Genomic DNA, 22,071 nt, shown 5'->3' on the forward strand with positions numbered 1-22,071 from the left:
CTTATAATCTACAATTAGAAAATGAACTTACACCTTTCTGTTTTCTTGTGTTCGAGATTATACCATGCGTAGGTAATAACCCCCATAATATGCAAATTGTGTGTAATAGATGTATTATGGAAATACGCTGCCGAACGGAAACTCGGTAATTTCATAGATTTTGTTTTGCTTCGCTCGAATTAGTCATTTCACGCGACATTTCAAGGGAATTAGAACTTACCTAGTTATTAAGTTCTAGGATTCATTTTAATTTCAAATTTGGTTTGATATTACGTACACTTCAATGCTAAAGGTAATTCTGAGTAATGTTTATACCTACATGTACGTAATTATTTGTAACTAGTTTTCGTAAGGTACCTTTCAAGTTATTCTATATTCTATTCAAACCCTGACACTCACAGATTCGAAATAAGGTAAGTACCCTATCTCTGAGAATAACCGCTACACAATAATATTTTAATGTCCAGAATTCTCTTTGCAGCCGAACTTTGCCATTGAAAAGACAAAGACAGAAACAGTGGCTTATAATTTGAAGAGCTAATATAAATTTGTATTCCTTTAGCTTATGTGTGAGGAATCCAACTGTTTGCGAATCTCAATCGCGTGTGTCCCTTTACATTTTCATGTAAACAGTTGTTAGCTCTTTTTTTACAATTTGAACCCAGAAGTTTTAACGTAAATAATGTCACAAACAGAAGTACTTACATCATACGATGAAAATAAAAGACATCATTAATTTGTATTTGGTTTATTGTGCCATTTCATAAATAAACAACTACTGTGATTACATTATGTACACGTTATATCTATTTTACTTTAAAATAACTGTCTATATCTATACAGAAATACTAAGGACATAAGGAATGATTTTGAGAAGAACATTGAACTAAATGTACAAATATTTTATAAAATATCACAGAATAATAATTAATTACGCAATTATTGGGCGTAAAAGGTGATTGGCTGAATGCATAATGCAGTTGTTTAAAAAATATGTTATGATGTTCCAACCATAAACTATAGACAAAGAAAATGGGGAAAATAAATATTTCCAGATTATATTATAAGTATAATCATGATTCTTAACATAGAACTGATTTAATATTGTGAACATAGGTTAAGTCCAACATTCCATGACTTATTAAAATGATTAAGTATTTATAAAACCTACTTTGTCGGAAGTTATGCGTAATTATGTAATATGAATAATCAAAGTAGTTATTAACTGTCATCACCTAAATCTAATGAAAACATTAATATGACACGAAGTGTACAATCACCTTTATTATTATAATAAATCTAATAAGGAATAACTATAATAATTTCTAATAACTTATATAAACAACAAAATAATTTATTTTAAAATTATGCCTGTACTTATTCCAATAGCAAGTAGTGTATCTACACTACTTTGTAGGCACTAAAAGTACCTACCACTAACTCGAACTAGAGTTGAAAATTCTCATAACGGGAGATCATTTTCTGAGCTGTTTTTAGATAGTTTTCTGGCAGAAAACTTAATGATTCGGAGAATAAACCTTCAAACATTAATACTTAATTTATTTATCTAAAACGTAAGAAACTTTTTACTAGATACAATAAAATGACACCTAACGATAAAATTACACTATATTTAACATTAATATGGACACGTAACTTAATATTAATTGTATTTTAAATATATGGCAATAATTATTTACAACATAATAAAATAATTTATATACAAACATAATAGTGAAATGTTACATTATTATGACACATGAACGCATCTTAATTATAGTGAACAGATTTATCGATAGATGGCGTTGCGCTGATTATTTGAGCGCAAAGATTGAATGTCAAGGGAGCAAACCGTTTCACTCAAACACAAATTATTGGTTTGACTAATATAGGTAAGTATAGTACAAGAAAATATCAAACAGATTTTGAGTTTCACCTATGGGAATGTTTTTGAAACAACCCAAATCTACGCCTTTAAGTTGAGTTGTCCCTATGAGTTGAGCACGCCCAGAGCTAGATACTAGAGGTAATCTAATTCCCTGGGAAAACTAAAAAATGTGCATGATCAGAATTAAATAAATTTTTAATGACATAAAAATTGAAAGAGGACTTCCTTATTTAAATCACGATGTTAACGGTCATCATCCTTTTAATGCCACCATAATTGTTTGCAATTCCGAACATGTATATTCTCCTCAATATATATTTTTAATTGCCGGCTTTAATTTCTGAGCTAGCAGATTCAGAGAAGCCATCATTCGAAACTCCACTTTGTACGGAACAGAAACTGGCTGGTGAACTTCTGTTGCTTAAATTCTGACTGCTCTCAATCATACTTCCACTGGGTTGCCTTAAGAAGTTAGGGAACCCTATAGGATTAACATTTACCATTTTATCCGGTTTCTTTAACAGCTCTTCTATCGAATAAGGATTCTTCTTCTTTTCTTTTTCTTGAGATTTCTGGTCGTCATCCACATCTGGCCTGTCCGTGCTATCATCACTGGCTTCAACGGATATGTGTTCAGAATTCTCTGACTTCACTTCGTCTGGGTTTATTCTGTTTAGAAGATCATTGTGAAGGTTGAGTGCGTAGGGTGAGAAGTTCTTAGTGTCGTGGTATGGCATCATGATCCTCTGCCAGGGGTTTATTGGGTAGGGTTTTAAGAGCCCCTGAGCTTGTACTTGGTTGGCTAGAAGCCATGATGTGGCGAGTCTTCTGTCGTATAATTGAGTTGGGTCAGGATGCTGTGGGGGCGGAACCCTCACAGCTGAGTGGGCGAAGTATGGCGGGCTCTGTTGGGTTGGCATCGGTGTTGGAGGTAAGTTTTTCATCGACATGTAATCCATCACGTTTGGCGGCAAGTCTGATTGAGCGTATGATTCTGTGAACAATAGGCTTTCATTAGATCGATATAAATAGAAATAAATAATTAATTGTTGTAATTAAATACTCCAAATATTAATGAATTTCTGCGAAATATAGGACGAACAAAAGGGACCGACTACAATTATTTATTTGTTTAACTAAGATTTAATTAACACCGTTAACGATCACATAATTCAAATACGTCACAACAAGAATGTTTAACACTTCCACAGCTTAGACTGCGTGTATTTAATGTGTTTTAAATATGTCCACACGAGATTTAAACGTAATTAAATGAAAAAATATAACATTTTATATTCCTAGTGACTTCCTGACACCTGTCGCTGAGAATTTACGCCTATCTGCCATTAATTTGTTAATGATTCCGTTTATTTTTAATACTGGCCGCTTAGGAAGGTTCTTTATTTGAATTTGATGTTTTAAACAGCGTTCCATTGCTTCCATTTATGTTTTATTTGGTTTTCGTGTTTGAATAACGGCCTTTTAGCTGAGGAAGAAGGTGTAAATGTTTTAAAGTTAATGGCGCATAGTAAAGTGATAGTTAGGTTATAAAAAGTAGTTTCATTACCGTTTTACGTCTGTAGACTGTGTTGGTACGAGTGCGATAAGGATCTATATGGAATCATAGTTTCGTTTGATTAATAATTACTTAAAATAAAATTACGTGAAGTTACCAAAGCATTTATAATTATGCTCACCAGTACAATACTTAATTGGAAATGAAATTTATTATCATTGGATAACTCAAGCCTTAGAACGAATAAAGCTATCGCCATAATAATGGCTTAAACACATTTAAAATTTTGAGTGCTACTAATAATCTACTTTATCGATCATTTTATTACGTAAAATCTGTTTACTTAAATATTCTTCCAAGATTTCAAAGTAAAAGGCATGCCTGCTAAGGCTTATATGAACCTAAAGTAAAAGGCAGGGTATCTCTAAGCCAAGCTCCTGAACCGTTATAGCTAGACAGTTTTTCTACTTTCTACTTTTTCTAAATTTTCTACTTAACAATGAATCAAAATCGAGATTAAGCAGCGATTGTTATAGTCATCAATTTGATAGGTAACTATCTTCATTTGAAAATTTATTTTTCTTTAGCTTTTAGTTTCCAAAAATCAGCTTCGCGAGTTCGACACACACTTAACGGGCTTTTTTTACTTAGCTCAAACCAAAAGCTTTCCCTTTACTTTTAAATCTTGACTGTTAGAAAACAAATTCTGCCCACTTTTAAACACTCAAAACCTAAGTCCCTTACCATGTGCGCTCCTAGTGTCATCATCACTCCACGCCAGCCCACTGTTCCTCAGGATCCTGTTCACGCTGGAGACTGATGGTATGGAGTGGGGCTCACACACCCTCGCGCTCAGCAGCCTCTCTCGGATCTCCCACGCGAACATGCCAGGGTTCTCTTGCTTCAGCCGGAGAATCTTCTTCACGACGGTCGGTGTTGCGACTTGCTGGAAACAAAGGGCTGGTTAGTTTTAATTGGAATTGTACGAAGAGTAAATAATATGAAAAATAGGTGTAACATGGTAATCAGATTTGACCTGAGTGATTAAATAGCGGTGCATAAAAAACATCAAGGTTCTTAACGAGTTGAATTTTCCTTTTTGTTGAATTGTTCCTAAAAAGGTTGATCACTTGATCACAATTTTTATGTGAAAGCCAATTTTTAGGGTCTCTTTGTGAAGGGCAAAACGAAGCCTACTACTGACGGTTCAATGTCGGTTTGTCTGTACCCAATCTGCAGGTATCTTAAGAACCGTAATAGCTAGATATACTCTTGGGTTCAAATCGTAATTGGTGATTTATTCTTCTGAAAGTTTATCGAGTGCTCTGAAGATTTTTTATCTGATCTGTTGAACGCTTTGTACCTCTACTTTAAGCGATCGACTCTTCATAAAAAGAATCTCGTGGTACCTGGACATAGCTAACTAAGAACCCGCACAGTAAATAAGTAAAACGGAACTACAGGTATTACAGTTAAAACCGTAGATGACATTCAGTTGAGGAAGCTCTTGCTAATGACAATATAATAACTAAGCGCGATGATGCACCTCTACTAAGAAACCGTCATTTATATGGAGCTTACAGTGTGAAAGCGCCAGTTTTTGTCGCACGTCATTTGTCTGCCCGATATGTTTGTGTAAAGAAGTAATTAAAAAGTAAAATAAACGCTGGGATTATATGCCCCCACACGGCGTGGCCCGGATTGATCGAGGTTTTTGCTGTCATTTCTAGTGAATGCGAAAGATAGCCAGGGTATTATGCAAGAATGTTAAATAGTCTAACTGGTTCAAATTTTAGGTAGTAAAAATGATAGATTTTTTTCAATTTGCTACATGTAAACTACGATACAGTTAAATCGAACTGTAAAAGCCCATGTAGAGAAAGATTTGGCGCAGATTCAGATATGATAAGCATTTAAAATCAATGATAAAAAGACGGCCAGAGCAATTCCAAAAGAAACAATAATAAAAATCAAACCTAGGATCGTCGATCACTGTTCAAAAAAACAAACAATGTTGCCAATATTTCAAACGCAATAAAAAAATCCCATGAAAAACATGATAAGGCATCGTTTAATAAACCCGCTGTCTCTCACGCCATTGCGAAGATTAAAAGCGATAGAGGACCCCTTTAGTCGAATCGAATCTGATATATCGAGCACTCGACTAGCTACTAATGAGCAAAGCCACTGGCCTAAGCTAAGTCATTACTGCCCACATCTGGTTGTTCGCACGGACTTTCATTTTGCTGATATTGCTAGAGAAGATATACTATAGTATACTTGTAGTGGTTTAATGAGAATTCCTACACTAATAAAGTTCGGTAGTGTTTGCTGTTGTCCGATTCTATGTTGTGGTTGATAACGAAAGAGTTGTGGGGAAAAGATTGTGTGAGGCTAAATGATCGGCACTTGTTTTGGAAAGATTTGATTGAGTAATTTCCAGTTGAAGGAGGAAACAAAATATCTGTATTCTGAAGCGTTGAGCGTTAGGTACAAGTCTGTCATTGGTTGTTCTAAGGCAAAATCGCAAGTGCTGTATTTTTATTAAAGTATCCTTCCGTTAAAATATTTTGACAGTTGCGTTTAGAACGCATCGAATTATAATTACATAGGCGTATCGGCTCTACAATTATAATTTACCTGATAAACCATTTCTTTCACAAAACACTTATTTCTAACCTGGGAATCGAACAGTCAAAATTCGTCTGACCGACAAAGTCATAATGGATGTTTCGCAAAAAACATTTCTCCCAAACCTCATGCCGAAAAAAGTAAGCTTTCTGTAATCGTTACAAAGGACCCATTCCCGTCGGCCGGTGGGCAACGAAATGCATCGATCGTTCAATAGTGAGTATCGATTATGTATCTAATGGCGTAATAATCGGTTTCCCTTCGAAATTGACGCCTTGCGTTCACCGATTCTTCGCCACACCTCTACACTACAACCTACTATTTACACATTAACTTTGACAGGCTACTTAAAGGCGCTATAATTATTTTTTTAGAACACCATGCGTAGTGTCGTTTTAAAAACGGTTCGTATAATGGATTTTCGGTGGTTCGAATTTAGATAATTGTTAATATTGATAGGATTTGAACATTTTCGAACAGATGTTTTGATCGTGCGGTGTTAAGGAAATTGGTGTTATTATGCTCGCGTTTTGCCGATGTGTAAATATCTTGACGTTTATTTTTTTTTTGCTATCTAAAACGCTTCCGACGGACAGTCACGATAGTTTCAAGTCTTTAAAAACCATTATAAGAATATCCGAAAGTTTACTCCCATAGTTTTGTCTGAATTCAAATCTTCAAATGTCTAAATATCGTATCAGTTATCTACCTTTATAATATATTGTAGGTGTCGTTTAGGAGAAGTCCAGTGACATACACTCGTAGACCAGTTAAATATGTAAGGATATCCAAAAAAATGCTCATTTATGTTGTCTAATCATAACTACGTGTAGGTGCCATTGACTGTTAAAATCCAAGCAAAAACTGCATTAGTCCACCACAACCACCTCTCCACTTACAAAATAATAATAGAAAAGGTCATGTGCATCTAGGAACGATTCGTATAAGTTTCTAGTATTCTACTTTATCTTTATTATAGTAAAAAGCCTTTACGCAAAGATGATTCCGGAAGAATGGTGCATGCGTTACGACTGTGGTGAAACCTCTTTAATGTGGTTCAAACGATTCACTACATATCGCAATATTTACGCTCTTTATTGTTGCTTTCGTATCGACACGGTTCGCAAAAAGAGCTTGGATATCCATTTGTGACAAAAGACATGTTCTTCCTATACAATTATTGCGTGAACATTTCTAGGCTTCTATGTCCTATTCATATAGATCGTTGAGAAAAACGCAGAGTTTGGACAGATATTCAAAATATGCTCGAAAGAAAAAAACATTTAAGTATATTTTTTGACATATAACTCCCAATTAGATTCCTCAAATCAGAAACAAAATAATTGAAAATACCTAAGTTCTAGATATACAAATATACATAGAACTAGACCAATAGTATACCGATCTATTGTATAACTATATTCGTCCTTCTTAGTATCCACAAAGAAACAAATAGCTTCAAACATAATATACATAAATTGATTGATTTATTATATTTATTTCTAGGTGAAGAATTCTGCAAGATTTTAGTTCGCTTCAATCATAGATGGCGCTAGTAGTAGTCAGAGCTTACAAGTTCGTGTTGCAACGAGATATTTGATTGACAACCATCAAGCCGACTCACATTCAATTACTCTAACACTATAATATACATTTTTACTGTATTTTTTAAACAAAACTGAGTATATTAATATATTTTTGTTGTATACTCCTTCCAACTTAAATTTACATTCGTAGAAATATCATTAACCCAGTCCAAGTCCGAAAGTGTACTAAAACGAAAAACCTATTTAATTTTCAAATGTAAAATGCCTATGGATGTCAAAAACAGAACTACTCTTGAACAGTAATAATCTTTCTAATCTTAATCTATAAAACATTGTAGAAAACAAGTAGCATAGACGAACTAGAAAAACAAACTGGCCGGCTGTATTTTCGGAATTTTAAACAGTCAACCATCGTCATTCTTTTGTTTTTTACCGCCGTACTGCATCTAAGTGGGTTCGCCAGCCACGCATGTATCATCTCAGATCAATATCACAGGTCTAAACGCTAGCACACGATCAAACGAACGAACGAATGCAACTGCTTCACATTCCCCACGGCGCGACGTCACGGCCCGTTCCGTTGGACACAAGTTTTTGTTCGGTTGGCGCATCAATCATGTCTTGACACATCCAATATGTGTTTTTGCACGATGCCGCAACGTACTAACTGTGTACGCGTGCGATTAGCCTTTCTTATTACGTACTACGGATTTCTATTAGACTTTCCACATTTGATGGGGTGAAAGATAATTTGCTGGGGCGTGAGACCGTTGCCTTAATACCTTAATGGCAGATTGATTCGATATTAATTCCAGGGATGCAATAAGCAGGTGTCTAGGAGTTGACATGGTGGTTTTTTCTTGTGTAATAAATGGGTCAACCTCGTGCTCATTAAGCTTGCATCCTATCAGGAACTAGGGGGTAATTATATGGTGCTGTACGGAAGCTATCAGCGTAGATAGTATTAAAGTAATCTATATATCATTAGGTCGAGGTTTTTGTGAGGATATTTCGATTGCGAATAATTAATGTTTGTGTCAAGTTTCCATGTAGAGCTTCATAACATGAATCAACTTTAAACATAGGCTGTGGTTTCATTAGTCTAGTAGTGAATGAAGTTCGCCGGATTTGGTCGGCAGGTGTAATAAGCAAGGATAGCAATTGGTTTTTGGAATAATACCAGCCTATACGTCTCACGGCAGGGTACAGGTCATTCCCTTATAGGAAAGCCTCGAGCATGTGGCGGGTTTTCGGTTTCGGAATCTAATATTTGAAATCCAGGATTTCCTCTCAATGTTTCCCCTTTCAACCGCTTTGCAAATGTTGGCCTTTGGAATATTGAGTTTGATTCGATTCTTTTATCACGTTTTATTAGCGAAGCCTGTTCATTTCAGGCGTGACAGCTTTGTATGTACAAGCTTTAACACGGCTCGAAATGGAAAAATCAACAGAGGGGAATGGATTTTTCCGGTGACCATAGCCGATGAGTCAACACAAATGCAAATAACACCACGCTTGTGATATGACAGGACTGACATTATTACTGGACATCACGACAACCCTGTTGCACTTTCAAATAAGGGTAAAAATATGTGACGAACGCTGAGCACGACCAGTCGAGTTAGTTCCGCGTTTGATGTTCATTTTGCAATACAGCATTTAAAGCGGTTTTTAAAAACCGTTTTAAATGTTTTGTCTTTAACCTCTACTTGTCACCAAGAAAAGATAGACTTTAGAAAGATGTCGAAAAACCGCTTAAGTCTTTTAAAATTCAAGTAATCATTGTTCATTGTGTTTCGTTAATTGACTTCCTTTTTAAGGGATTTCATTCTCTCGCTTGGGGTTTCACAAATATTCAAGTCACATGCAACAAAGACATCCACAAACACTTGTGCAAGGCGGGATCGAATCCACGAGACGTCGGACACAGTTAGTTTGGCTTGTTGACCTCAACCACTTGGGTATCCCTGCAGTCGAATTTAGTAACAATATTATTGCAGCATAATATAACATGCACAAAATCTGTTCACATGAACTAATAAAACAATTAATCAAAGATGATTTGCTTCTAATGAATGTATCACTATAAAAGCTGATGTCCATTGCAATACAAGTAGGTGTCAAGAATTCTCATAATGAGCTGATCAACATATTTCTAGGTAGCAAGTTCCCTTTGAATAGTTTTGCGGAAAAAAAGTGTATCCATGACTAAGGAGTTCGAGAATCCTGGCTATGCCTATTGGAGATGTGTATTGAAAGTCTTCTAATTTAATTAGTGATGGCATGAATAATGCATGGTCTACGGTTCTCGGTAAAACTCATTTGCCATTGGAAGGTACTCGTAGCAATCAATTTGTAATTTGATGTTTGTCTTTTAAAATTTTGTAAATAACTTTTTGTTGCGTGGCGTGGATAACACCGTTTTTGTTTTTAATATCTAGTTTTATACAAACAGAACGAAGATAGAAAGAAATTGGAGCTCTACACTCTATTTTCTTTATATTTTTGGACCCTTATGATAGTAGTTAGCTAATTTTTTAAGCATTTGTGAAAATTTGGTCTTTTATTTTCTTTATTGTGTTTTTGTGTACCGGGGCTACAGTAGCCGTTTTGGGCAATCCCGCTGCCCCGGCAGCCATTAAGTGAAACTTTAATTTGTATTGTGTGAGGATATGAAAACACAAGAAGTGATTCTTTCAAAACAAAATAAGTGAGAGGCTGAATTTGTTATGTATAGCAGTGAAAGTAAGAGGCGATACTGTGTTATTTGATCTGTTATAAAATACATAATAGCCTGATACATCTTCATTTTGTAATATCGTTCGATGCGTTATTAAGAGTAATAATGTTTCAAGAATTGCTAAATTTATTAATGCTACGCTCATACGGAGGATAGCCAAATCAATCATTTCTTATTGAGTAGTGAAACGAGTATTAAGAGACAGAAGGTTATCATCAAAACAAAAGCTCCAAACCAAAACATTTAAATCATTTAACGTCATTTCCGGCGCCAACTTCGCATCCCATTCAGGAGAACACTTAAAACGATATAAAACCTCTAATTAACTCCTCCTTCCGTCAAAGAGGTAAGGCACGTTAAGTTGATAATTACGAGCACCGATCGGAATCGCCCTGAGGCATACCACCGTCCTCTAAACTAAGAAGACCGCTTGTACAAGCAAGACAGCACTCTACACGGTGTAAAGCGGCATCTCTTTTCCACAACTGCCTCAGTGTTACTTTGTGGTGTAGTAGTACGCTCCCAGTAATCACACACGACCTTGATTGCCTTCCGAAATCCTTGACAGGTACGTTCGCCCGAGTCAAAGGCCTTCGTAAGATCCGAGAGACAGTTTTTGCGAAGATTAATCTGAGATTCAGTCGGTTTCGAGATTTAAATGAGGTTCTGAATGGGTTTGCTTGTTGTAAGGTGGTGGGTTTAAAACCAGCCTAGAGATATTTTGTTTATTGCTTATATGAAAAGAGAGTAATAACAAAATGGTTATTTTTGAAATTGTGTCTATCAGCATTTTTTTAAATGTTATCCTTATCGTTCAAGTAAAACACCTTTAAACGGATTTTTTGAGGATTGAATTTCAATCTCGACTTTTCCATTTAGTGTAAGTATGAGTATATTTTTTTGCATGAAGTATTGCAACGCAACGCATTGCCATGCACCGGCACCAAAACTTGAGTGAGTCAGGACGCGTAACACTTCGCACTTTCGTCCCCGAGAAGTGGATGTCCACGAAAATTCTCCCGCTTAGCCAAAAAAGAATTTATGTTTAATTAGATTGGATTTGCAATCTTTTCAACTTGCGGCTGAACCCTTATACATTATTCTATTTATACTTTTGATGTAAGTCCCCTCCCTCTCACGGAAATATATAAGTCTAGCTCGTCTTAAGCATTAAATAAATACATAACTATTACGATTATGTTCATACTAATTTACAGTAGAATTTTACAGCGTAATAACACGACCGTTATATTTTTATATTTAAAATCATTTTCTCCGAACCATAAAATTCCAGACTAAATATGAAATTCTATCTAGACACTAAATAAGACATCTCTCGAACGTGCAGGGGACAAAGCCAGCAATTTCCAATACCATGATAAAGTAGACGTATCAAGCTATAATTTCCAATATGTTTTATGTATCAGCTTTACGGTATTAAATGGCGAGTAATAATATTGACAGCGTAATCCATGGCCAACATAAACTGAATGTTATCGGTGCAAATCCGACTTAAGTTGCGAAAAGCCTGACGATCAATTCCGTTAGTGATGCGACTGTTCTGGTGATTTTAGTTGTTCATTCAATTTTGATGTTTGGAATGTTTTCATTTGTATAGCATAGTTTTTTAATAGGAGTCGAGTTTTGAATGGAAATTGTCAATTTGTTTGTTTCTTTTTATCTTTACAAAATTAAAATGTGTCTGTTTAAGTGTCGAATAGGTATTTATCGGGGCGAAATAATGTAACGCATCGAAATTAATATAAAAAAGAATTTCGAATATATCAATCCATAACACCAAAAAGGTTTAAACGTGTGAATAAATCAGAAACTCCAACTGGTAGTTCACAATAGAAAGAAAACAAAAATTCAAAAATCGAAGCAACAAATCCATTTCGTAGGAAACCCCAGTATCCTGTGGAATCGTCCCCACGTGTGGTTATTAAGGCCTCAGATAACAGTCGCGATAGTTTGACATCGGTTGACAGGTGCCCTCCGCTCCCATGACCCGTTTGACCAATCGCACCATTATTGTTACAAATTACCCTTTGATCCGACCCCTGATTGTGTACGGAAGAGCTAATTACGTATTTCAGTGTGTTTCCGAACATATTTTTATGAACTGTCATTTCTGTTAATCAGGTTGGGAGTTTTGGACGTGTATCGTGTGAATTGAAGTAATTGTGAATAGCTTTTGCATGAATTTAAATAAGTAAAGATATTTACTTAGATCTTGCTTGAAGTAAAATTGGAGAACAAGAAAATATGAATAAAATGAAATAAGAAACCTTTTTAGAGATTTTGGTTCAATAAAGTCTGGCTCAAATTGAAACAATACGAAATATATTGTACTGTCAGCCAAATCGGTGATTATTGAATACATTCACGGAAATAACTTTATCAATAGGCTATACGTAACGCACTAGCGACTGATAGCCTTACCCGTAAAACTTATCTTAAGCTATTAATCTCTTTTTATCGAGAAATGAAGCGAATCCAATATTATTATCATTGTTCTAGAGCAAACTTATACGTCGTATGCTGTATATATTAAGTATAATGTTTTAGACACAATGAAAGTAATAATTTGAATAACTAGGAGCATTATTTCAAAGACATAATAGGGTTATGACGAGCCATCGAATGTATCATTTTGCTACTACTGATACACCTATTAGTATCATCATCCTAGCTTTTTCAGGTTGGCTTCTAGTCTAACAGGATTCAGCTACCAATGTTTTACAAGGAGCGACTGCCTATCTGACCTCCACAACCCAGTTACCTGGGCAACACGACACCCCTTGGTTAGACTGGTTGTCAGACTTTCAAGCTTCTGACTACCTGTAACGACTGTCAATGATGTATGTATGAATAACAGCTGGGACCCACAATTTAACGTGTCTTCTTAAATACTGCCTTCTTATTAGTAAATATAATCAGCAGTAATCAAATAAGAAATAGTGTTTTTCTTGGTAAGGTTGCATATGTATATTTAGAGACAGTTGAAGATTCGCGAGGAGACACAGAAGTATAATGTGCTTGAAAAGCTATCTTGTATCTTAAATTAGATTGCTTCTTATAGACCAGGGTGGTCTATTAATATGTCAATTAATGGTTCAGCAAGATACTGAATGTCTAATTTCATAACTTGATTAAATCATTCTTGTTTTACATAACAGATAATTACAACAGAACTGAATTTATTAATATTAATGTTTTCATCCCGAACAATTTTTCGGTATTGCCAGATCAATTAAAAAAACGTATAGGGAATGTGTTGCCAGCATTGAATATTTAATATCGCCGCGTTATATTGTTTGACAAAGCTGTTAATGTCAGTTTGGCATGTCACAGCGTTCAACCGATGGTTATCAGTTTTTTCAATAATAAAAGATTATTATTAAGCTATTTAAATTCATAGAAATCGATTGGTTTTCTTGTTAAACAGTTATTGAGTTGATTGTGATTTTGTGTTCAAACAAATTTAGACAAGTATAATTATTATACTAAAATTTAATAACACTTAAACTTACCGTAATTCTGCTCTATTGTGTGAAAATAAGATACGAAATTGAATTGATAAATTTTTACATTAGTTAAAACAAGAGACGAATTGAAATGCGAATAACAGTGTAAAAAAAAACAAATTTGAAACAAAGAACAAGAAAACCTTACTTACAAATACCAAAAAATGGCCAGTATCAAAAGACAAAAGAAAAACGAAACGATTCCCATACGTTCGAGATTCAAAAGATACCGCTAATATGAACAACCTAATACAAAGCAACTACTTCTTAAATGATTGCAGTTATGAGAGAGATGCCGCTCTACACTATGTAGTGTTGTCTCGCTTCCTTAACTTCAATTATACTTTAACAGGTGGCGGTAGGTCTACAGGTAAAAATTAACCCCTCGATCGCGGCACTCGATGTATTAACATGTTATTAAGATAAACGGGGTCACTTTTACCCCCGGATATTAGGGTTGATCGAATGTATTGTGTTTAATTGGTTCCCCGTATTTGTTGAAGTTTGTTATACATTTGACATTTTTGTAATCGATTTGAATTAATTATAATTGTTCGGATTTGTTGTGGGAATTTCTTTGTGGGGAATGTTATGAGATTGTGTTTTAAATGGACGTAATGAAAGCGGATATTCGAAGTATTATGCATTAATTTCTTAATTGTTAGTAATATTTACGTGCATTAATAGGTTTGTTATAAGTGTACACGAATGTCGAGTAGACAAATTATAATTGCCATTATTTTTTTATACCCTTTTTGGTATCCGTTTAAGCAGGCTAAAAATCTGACACATCACTAAGTAAAAATCTCAAAAAAGCTTTTTTAAATGAATAACACAATAAAAATATTCATTCAAACACCTATCAAACTTTCAGTACAAGTTCTACAACTTTCCCTAAGAAAATAACCTTAAACAAAACATGACTTTCTGAACATTGACAGCATTGAATACCATTCATATATAAGGGCGGGAGTACACTGCAGTAAACGTCACAGCTTAACGAATATCGCGAATGTGTGCAAACTTCCTAATTGGCCATAAACAATGAATGGAAGTAACACCTCGGGTTGTCGGGGCCTGCAAGCAATATAAGTAATGTAATATGTGGAAGAGGGATGGCGCTCTACGCTCTGTAGCTCTTTCTCGCTCACACAATTCCTGTAATATTACTTTAAGACGTGGCTCATGGCTGTAGGTATCCTGTAGAGTTTATAGCAGTATCACTGTTTTCTGATAACATTTCTTCGTTTTTAGTAAGTTTTTTTTTCTGTATGGTCTTCGTAGCTGTAGGGAAAAGGTCAAGATGTGTGTAACAGCTTGATTTTCGGAAGTCTTACCTCTCCGTTTCAGGTAAATGTTTATGTTTTAAAGAAATTGAACAATTAAAGAGATTCGCAGAGTAATGTAAGCAGGTTTTTTGTTAATATTGACTCCGGAACTAAGGAATTTTATTCTAGTGTGAACATTCAAGTCACAATCACAAGGACATGGATTGACCAAGCATTTAATGCAATCACACAATACAGTACCAGTATTACTATACAATACTTCTAGAAGCTCCCGTAAAACACATTATTTCATAATCTACAACATTGAACATTGGAATCCAATATCACATAAAGCAAATTAGGATAACATTACTGCACAAATTACCTCCATCATTTGTTCTGAGCATTGTTTTATTGGTTTCAAGGCCAGAAGTTCCAGTTCATAAAACTAACACAACACGGTACAAAATGCATGACAGAGAGTAACGTTGCGTATTTAGTTTAAACGTATCAACTCAATACCGTGTGACGAAACAGCCCGTTACATTTGCACGTCTAATGGCGATTTGCAGTGACGGTAACAAATACTGTATGACTTGTATGGGATTGCGCAAACGATTCATTATGATCTCAGCGATCGGATTTCCATATTTCGAAATCATTTTAGTAACACAAGGTTTGTTTTGGTTGTTCAGATTTGTTCTGCGTTTGAAAATTGGTATACAAGATGGCCGTTTGACAGTGTAGTTCGTTTTTTATTTGAATCGGATTTAGAGGTTTTTTGTAAGTAGCTTCTTTGTGGTTAGGTTGACGCCAGTATGAGTACATGCGTTAAAAGAAGAAGGTGAATGCTTATCTTAATACTGCTGAAAGGTTTCATAAATTTATATTAAATCTAAAATACAGACATAAAAATCGCTGGGCCATTACCTTATTTGCACTTATAGCTACCAGTTCAAGTGACTCCCTTACATAAAAAAGTTAAACGTTAGATAGCTAACCGATCAAAAACAGAAACAGAAAAAGCAAAGTTAAAACTGAACGCAATACGTTCAATTAAATTGTACCGTGTAATAAGTACAAAAATACCCTTTTAGAACAAATATGGGACGAAAGTTAACACTCGAATGCAGTGTGAAAGCAATGTTCAATCGCGCGCCGCCCCGCTATAAACTCCAGGGGTACTCGGCCCACTAATTATGGTCATTTGGCCATAAATACTGGCCATCGATCATAAAGACCATAACTCGCGGTCGTAAACTGGAGATAGGGACTATATGCACGTATTCCATGCAAATATCTTGGTTAGTTGGGTAGCGGGCGCAGGGTTGACCTTTGTGAACGTTTTATTACGTTTCCGCGGAGTACGATCCGGATTTAGATGACAAATGTATTTATTTAGGATTTATAAAATGATTGTAACTGTTCGGTTCTGGGTTTTCTGATTTGAATGTACGTGGCATGTTTATGGTACAGTATAAAGCGGTATTGTGGGGACTACACTGGTTCATTTGCATGATGGGATGCTGATCCTGATAGGAACAGATTGTGACTGGATGTGAAAAGACGAGGAAGTGACTCTACGTTTAAAAGGAGAGTCATATTGCGATTAAATGCTTGTATTCTGGCCGTGATCAGAGAATCTTGCACTTCTAGTAAAGTTCTTGCTGATGGCAGACGTAAAGCGAGAGATATTGGGTCCATTATGGCCAAAGGCTGAACAAAAAAGACCCATAACCTCCCGTTTTTATTTATCAAATAATATTATTTAGTTATTTTTGCCATTCGGTTAGATTCTATGAAGTGACTGTCGTTAGTACTAAAATCTTTTAATGCTTAAACTTTTTACTATTTACAACTGAGCACGGACATAAAAAGTTTTCATTTCATTAAATTATAAAAAAAAGAAATACCGTCACTAATTTCCCTGAGCAATTAGTATTAAAATTTCAAATCGTTCTACATTATTTAATAAGTTTTAAATTTTTATACGTGTTTTATTACGGATTATCATAATCCGACGATTAGTGAGCGATCAGACGCAATTAGGATTGATCCCACCAAAACAGACTCAGCAATATAATAATAAAAACCCATAACCTTAAATGATATTATTTTGTTGATACATCTGTTTTTTTTTTCACTCGCTGTGGAGTATTTTGAGCTAATTCTGCTGTTTTTTAAGTATGTTCTCCCATTACTCAAAGAGGGCTGAATCAATTTTGATTATTCTTATGATGTTTGATGACGATGTATCTTAGATAGCTCCTTAGGATCTCATGATAGGATCCAAGAGAATAAGAATTGTATAGATAAGCTTAAAATACTTTACTTACTTTTCAGGATCAATAAAGGAATAGTTGATAGATCACTATATTCCAAAAATATAACATTGAGATAAGTCTCATAGCGCCATTTCAGTTACACGAATTTCAGACTATTGATACTGTCGTATTGTCTCAAAGAAACCTCTTTAATTTGATCTATTCTTCTTTATTTAAGACTGGAAGCCCGTACGGATGACCGAGTGGTATAGGTCTATCTTGTCAAATCCACTGAGCGCTACGTACGTGTCTGGAGTTCGATCCCCGTCTAAAACAAGCATATGTGTGATCCACGAATATTTGTATTGAGTCGAAAAATCGGTATAAGCAACGGTACTCATAAAAAAATCCTTTGTATTGTCTTTTTTCAGGTCTATTCATTTAGTCTGAGTGGAGACTTTGGCATTTCCTAGACCAGTACCTTAGCATACACTTGCTAAACACACATACACTAAGATCAGTACCTAGCACAGACAATAAACAAGTGAAACTCAGCCGATTCATTTGTTTACCATTAAGTTCTCCGCGCGGCGGCCATTACGGATGGTAAAGTTTCGTGCACAAAAACATTTAATATTAACGAACGTTAGGAAACGGCTCGTAATAACTTAAATTTTAATTAAAAGTGGAAGCTAAGCCAGTAAAACTATAGAAGTATGCTTCTGTAGTGATCACCAATTACGATAGAAAAAGCGTGGCGTAATTTTATAATGATTGTACGGTGTAATCGAGCCGATCGTTTAAGACTTTAACTCGAGTTTTCGCTATTCGAATATAAAGTTATAACGGTAAATATTTGTTGGAAAAAATATTCGAATCGTATAGCGTGGTTTCCCACACTAGTGCTTTGAATTGGTCAAATTAAAAAAGATGTGTACGATTTTTATGTGTTTCACGTTGCTGGCAATTTAGTGATTTGTATCGTTTTGTTTTTTTTTCTGTTTTCGTATTTATAGAGTTGGATCGTATAGAACTGTCGGTAGTAAATTAATGCGGTAGTTTTTCAGCCAAGTGTTGTTCTTGTCATGACAATTTTCGTAGTAAGCTATTAAAAAGTATTTTGTTTGACAATTCGTTTTAATGTCATGTTTTTAGAAATTTCGATGTGAATGCAAAATTACTAGTTTTTATTATTCTATAATTTAAAAAAAAAACCGCTTGATATCGTTTTTGATATTACAATAACTGGCACTAGATAATAATTATGATTTTATTATGACAATTCATAAAACAATAATAATAAGATCTTATTGAAATTACTAGAACAGTACCAGCATTTCACGAACTCAACCCAAAGCGGGATGAGGTATTCTAGGATTCCCTAGTGGAAAGTTTATCACAAAGTTTAGTCCCACTGCAATTATCAACAACGACGTTAGCACCAAATCCAAAACCAATATAGAATTGAATCAGCTTTTTGCTTCAGGCATGAATACTTTATGTATGGCTTATCAGGGACATCCTCATATGAATCCTCTCTCGATGAGTAGAGCTGAAGAGAGTATCAGACTTAAAACCCACCCATGTTCCTTTCTTCACCCCTTTGTATACTTCAGCCGCGGTAACTCTTTCCGACAATCCCGCTGATTAGTCTGTACTCCCAATTAAATAAATTAATAATTAAAAGAGTAAAACCAATTAAAATTGCCGATCAACCTAAACAGGGTCGTAACAATTCAAGGTGCCTTTACAATATAGTTTTGACCTTTTAAAATCGAAGGCTGGACAAATTGTCCAATCAAACGATTTTTCACAGAGAAATCGTTATTATTGAGTCATTTATATCCTTGATTTAGATTTGTTTTATGATTGAGGTTATCGCACTTTTTAATACAAACTGCATGATTCATGTTCTGAAAAATGTCCAAAAAATTTTAGAAATAATAATAAAAATGTTCGTCATATGACTTCTATTTTAATTATTAAACATCACTTAATATTAACATTATAAACAAATCTTATCGAAAGTATAGTTTCTGACTAAGGAACTTTATCTTTCATAAATGTAATGTGAACGAAAGATTTCACATTATCTATACATAATGTTTTCATCTAAACCTTATCTAAATCACATTAACCACGACCTCCTTATTCAGGCTTCTCTTTTTGAAATTCAAACATTTTTCTTAATCGTTTCGAAACCGCATTCAAACTCTTTCCCATGTAATTTTGAAATTATATCATCTACAGAAAAAAAAAATCTACACGAAATCGTATTTACAACAATAAATAAGGACAATCGATTTAATATTCGATATGATGTTATCGAGATACATTTAGAAAGTGAACAACTTTAAATGTTAAATGAAATATTATTTCCCATTATTTATTCAATCAAAATATAGAAGAGCAATATATAACCATAAAGTAATCTAAAACGCGAAATAATTTAAAACGAAACGTTTTACATAATTCACAATTGGTTCCGTTTTTTTCGTGATGAGATCACTGTCGTATAATCGATTCTATGTATATCGATTATAATCGATACGTATCGATGTATCGAGAGGTACGTGACGTTTGAGCACCTTGATTAGTAGTCAATTAAGTGTTCCCATAACACCGTCAATAAAAGTATTCGGTGATTTCGAAGTATTTTGTTGTAATCAATTTTTTGACGTCGGCGTCCGTTTGTGGAAGAACAAATGGTCGTTTTATTGGCGTACCGAATTTAGTGAGGTCGGTGTCGAATACGCTTACCGGACTTCGCTGTGGGGTTCCGCGGGTGATTTGGAAAACGTTTGCCTTTAGACTGGACTAATTTTTAAGGATTACGTCGAAGTGTTGAGTTTTACGATTAAAAAAACGGTTGTAAATTAGATTTAGACAGAAAGTGAGACATTCTGTAAATGTTTTTCAATTTCAATTTGCGTACTGTTTCAGCTTAAAACGGAAATATTTTTCATTATGAAACATTTTAAAGTGATTGCACGCTACAATTAAATTCAATTGAATTTCGACGTTATTTTTTTTTATATCTCTCCCACGCACGCATACTATGTATTCATTTTACTGCTATCATTTTTCCCTTTGTGTACGGAACCATACCGGCTCCCACTAATCGTTGGTTTCGGGCGTGTCGAAAGGCCATCTCAAGAAGCTGAAAGTCGGTGCCGGTTAAAAATTTTATAGTTTATAATTACTAGTGATTGGCGGCGTGACCCGCTCGATTCGCTGGCTATCGAACCTGCTACACTGTTGATTTACATTTTTTTTTCTACGTCTAAACATTTGCTTAGATAGTCAAGGATGCTTTAGAGAGAAAAATTTGCTAAAAGGAACAATGGTGCATAGCCAGTGGTACAAAACAGATATGGTAAATAGCGTCAAAGGAGATCACAAGTCTTAGTAATGAGGATGCTTTCAAGGAGGAGGAATATCTGTACATCCGTTCGTCCCCTAAACAGTTATTCAAAACAAAGTCACTCCAAGGATGTACCGTCAAACAACTAATTCGCCTCATTTTATGTTCAGGATAAGGATCATAATTCTTAATTAAGTGTAATATCAATCTCAAATTACCGATTCCATCGTGACCGTTCACCGTCAGTCGTGCTTCAATTATTTATTTTTTTACTTTCCATGTAGGATGCAGGTCTGCCATCACGTCTTAAAGTAGTATTATTGATGTGAAAGAGGGACAGCTCTATACACAGTGTAGAGCACCATCTCTCTTTTACAACTTCAATAGTTTTCTTTAAGATATAGCGGTAGCTCCTCAGACCAGATTCTTGGATTCCCGAACATTCCGAAAATGGTTCTGAAGGTTTGGGAATTTTCCATCAGAATCTTAGAATAGCTTTTTTTTTTAAGTTATTCGAGTTATGTGTTGTGACTTCCGATTAAAGTTCTGTTTTCTATCTGAAGTTAGTTATGAAATTAGGATTTTTTTGGTAATTTTGACATGTTTTATCAGTTATACTGACAAACTAAGTACAAATTCCTAAGCTCATTTTTTCAAATCAATACTTCAAGAACACCCTAAGTTCCATACATTATTTTAAAATCAACTCCTGATCACAGTAACAAGGCTATATGACCTAGGTATTCAAACAGACACATGAAAGTTAAAAAATCGACTAAACTTACCTTGGTCTTACTTCCACCGATAGAACCGGGTCTAATGGACCCCGTCTCGTAGAACCGCGTGAGGATCTTGGAAACGCAGCCATGGGATACAAGGAGTTGTCTGCTGATGTCACAGGGCCTGACGCCCATTATGGCCAGCTCCACGATCCTCTTACGTACGACGTCGGGGAGGGGGCGGCCGTTCACGAACACGCCCCCCAACTGGTTGACGCCGGCCTGACCTGGGGACGACATCTTCATTGGTTATGCTCGCCTGGTACTTGCGATTAGAAGTTAATTATTGATTGCAGAGAAAGGTGTACTTGTGTGAAGTGATTATTGGTTTGATGTATGTAAATATGGTTGGAAAAAAGATCAGAAGTCAGATTTTTATTGGTATCGTTTACAAATTGCGGTAATTAAAATCAGAGGTCGGGTTTTAGCCTTGATACAATGAAATACTTTAGTGTTGAATACTTTTAGGTAGAAACAAAATCTGACCGATCTTCCCATCCCACTTGAGTCAAAAATCCTACACCAAACGCAAGCACGCCATTGTCAA

General features: G+C 35.1%; 1 protein-coding gene across 1 annotated transcript; it reads right to left on the minus strand.

Moving 5' to 3' along the window:
- Positions 1-1,714: 1,714 nt before the first annotated feature.
- LOC113499438 (paired box protein Pax-9-like) lies at positions 1,715-21,794 on the minus strand. The gene is made up of 3 exons (XM_026879918.1): positions 21,531-21,794; positions 4,149-4,350; positions 1,715-2,882 (listed from the first exon to the last, which is right to left on the minus strand). Exons 1-3 carry the CDS (start codon positions 21,768-21,770, stop codon positions 2,209-2,211), a joined length of 1,116 nt encoding a protein of 371 aa, XP_026735719.1. The 5' UTR covers positions 21,771-21,794; the 3' UTR covers positions 1,715-2,208.
- Between the last annotated feature and the right edge of the window lie 277 nt (positions 21,795-22,071).

The sequence above is a fragment of the Trichoplusia ni genome, chromosome 12, assembly GCF_003590095.1.
Source record: "Trichoplusia ni isolate ovarian cell line Hi5 chromosome 12, tn1, whole genome shotgun sequence".
NCBI lineage: Eukaryota > Metazoa > Arthropoda > Insecta > Lepidoptera > Noctuidae > Trichoplusia > Trichoplusia ni.

Excerpts from the sequence above, each read along its gene's own strand:
- LOC113499438 (XM_026879918.1), bottom strand. The coding sequence starts at position 21,770 with ATGAAGATGTCGTCCCCAGGTCAGGCCGGCGTCAACCAGTTGGGGGGC. Across the intron at positions 4,351-21,530 it reads TCGGTGGAAGTAAGACCAAG|CAAGTCGCAACACCGACCGT; the intron begins GTAAGTTTAGTC and ends CTTTGTTTCCAG. Across the intron at positions 2,883-4,148 it reads TGACACTAGGAGCGCACATG|AATCATACGCTCAATCAGAC; the intron begins GTAAGGGACTTA and ends TATTGTTCACAG.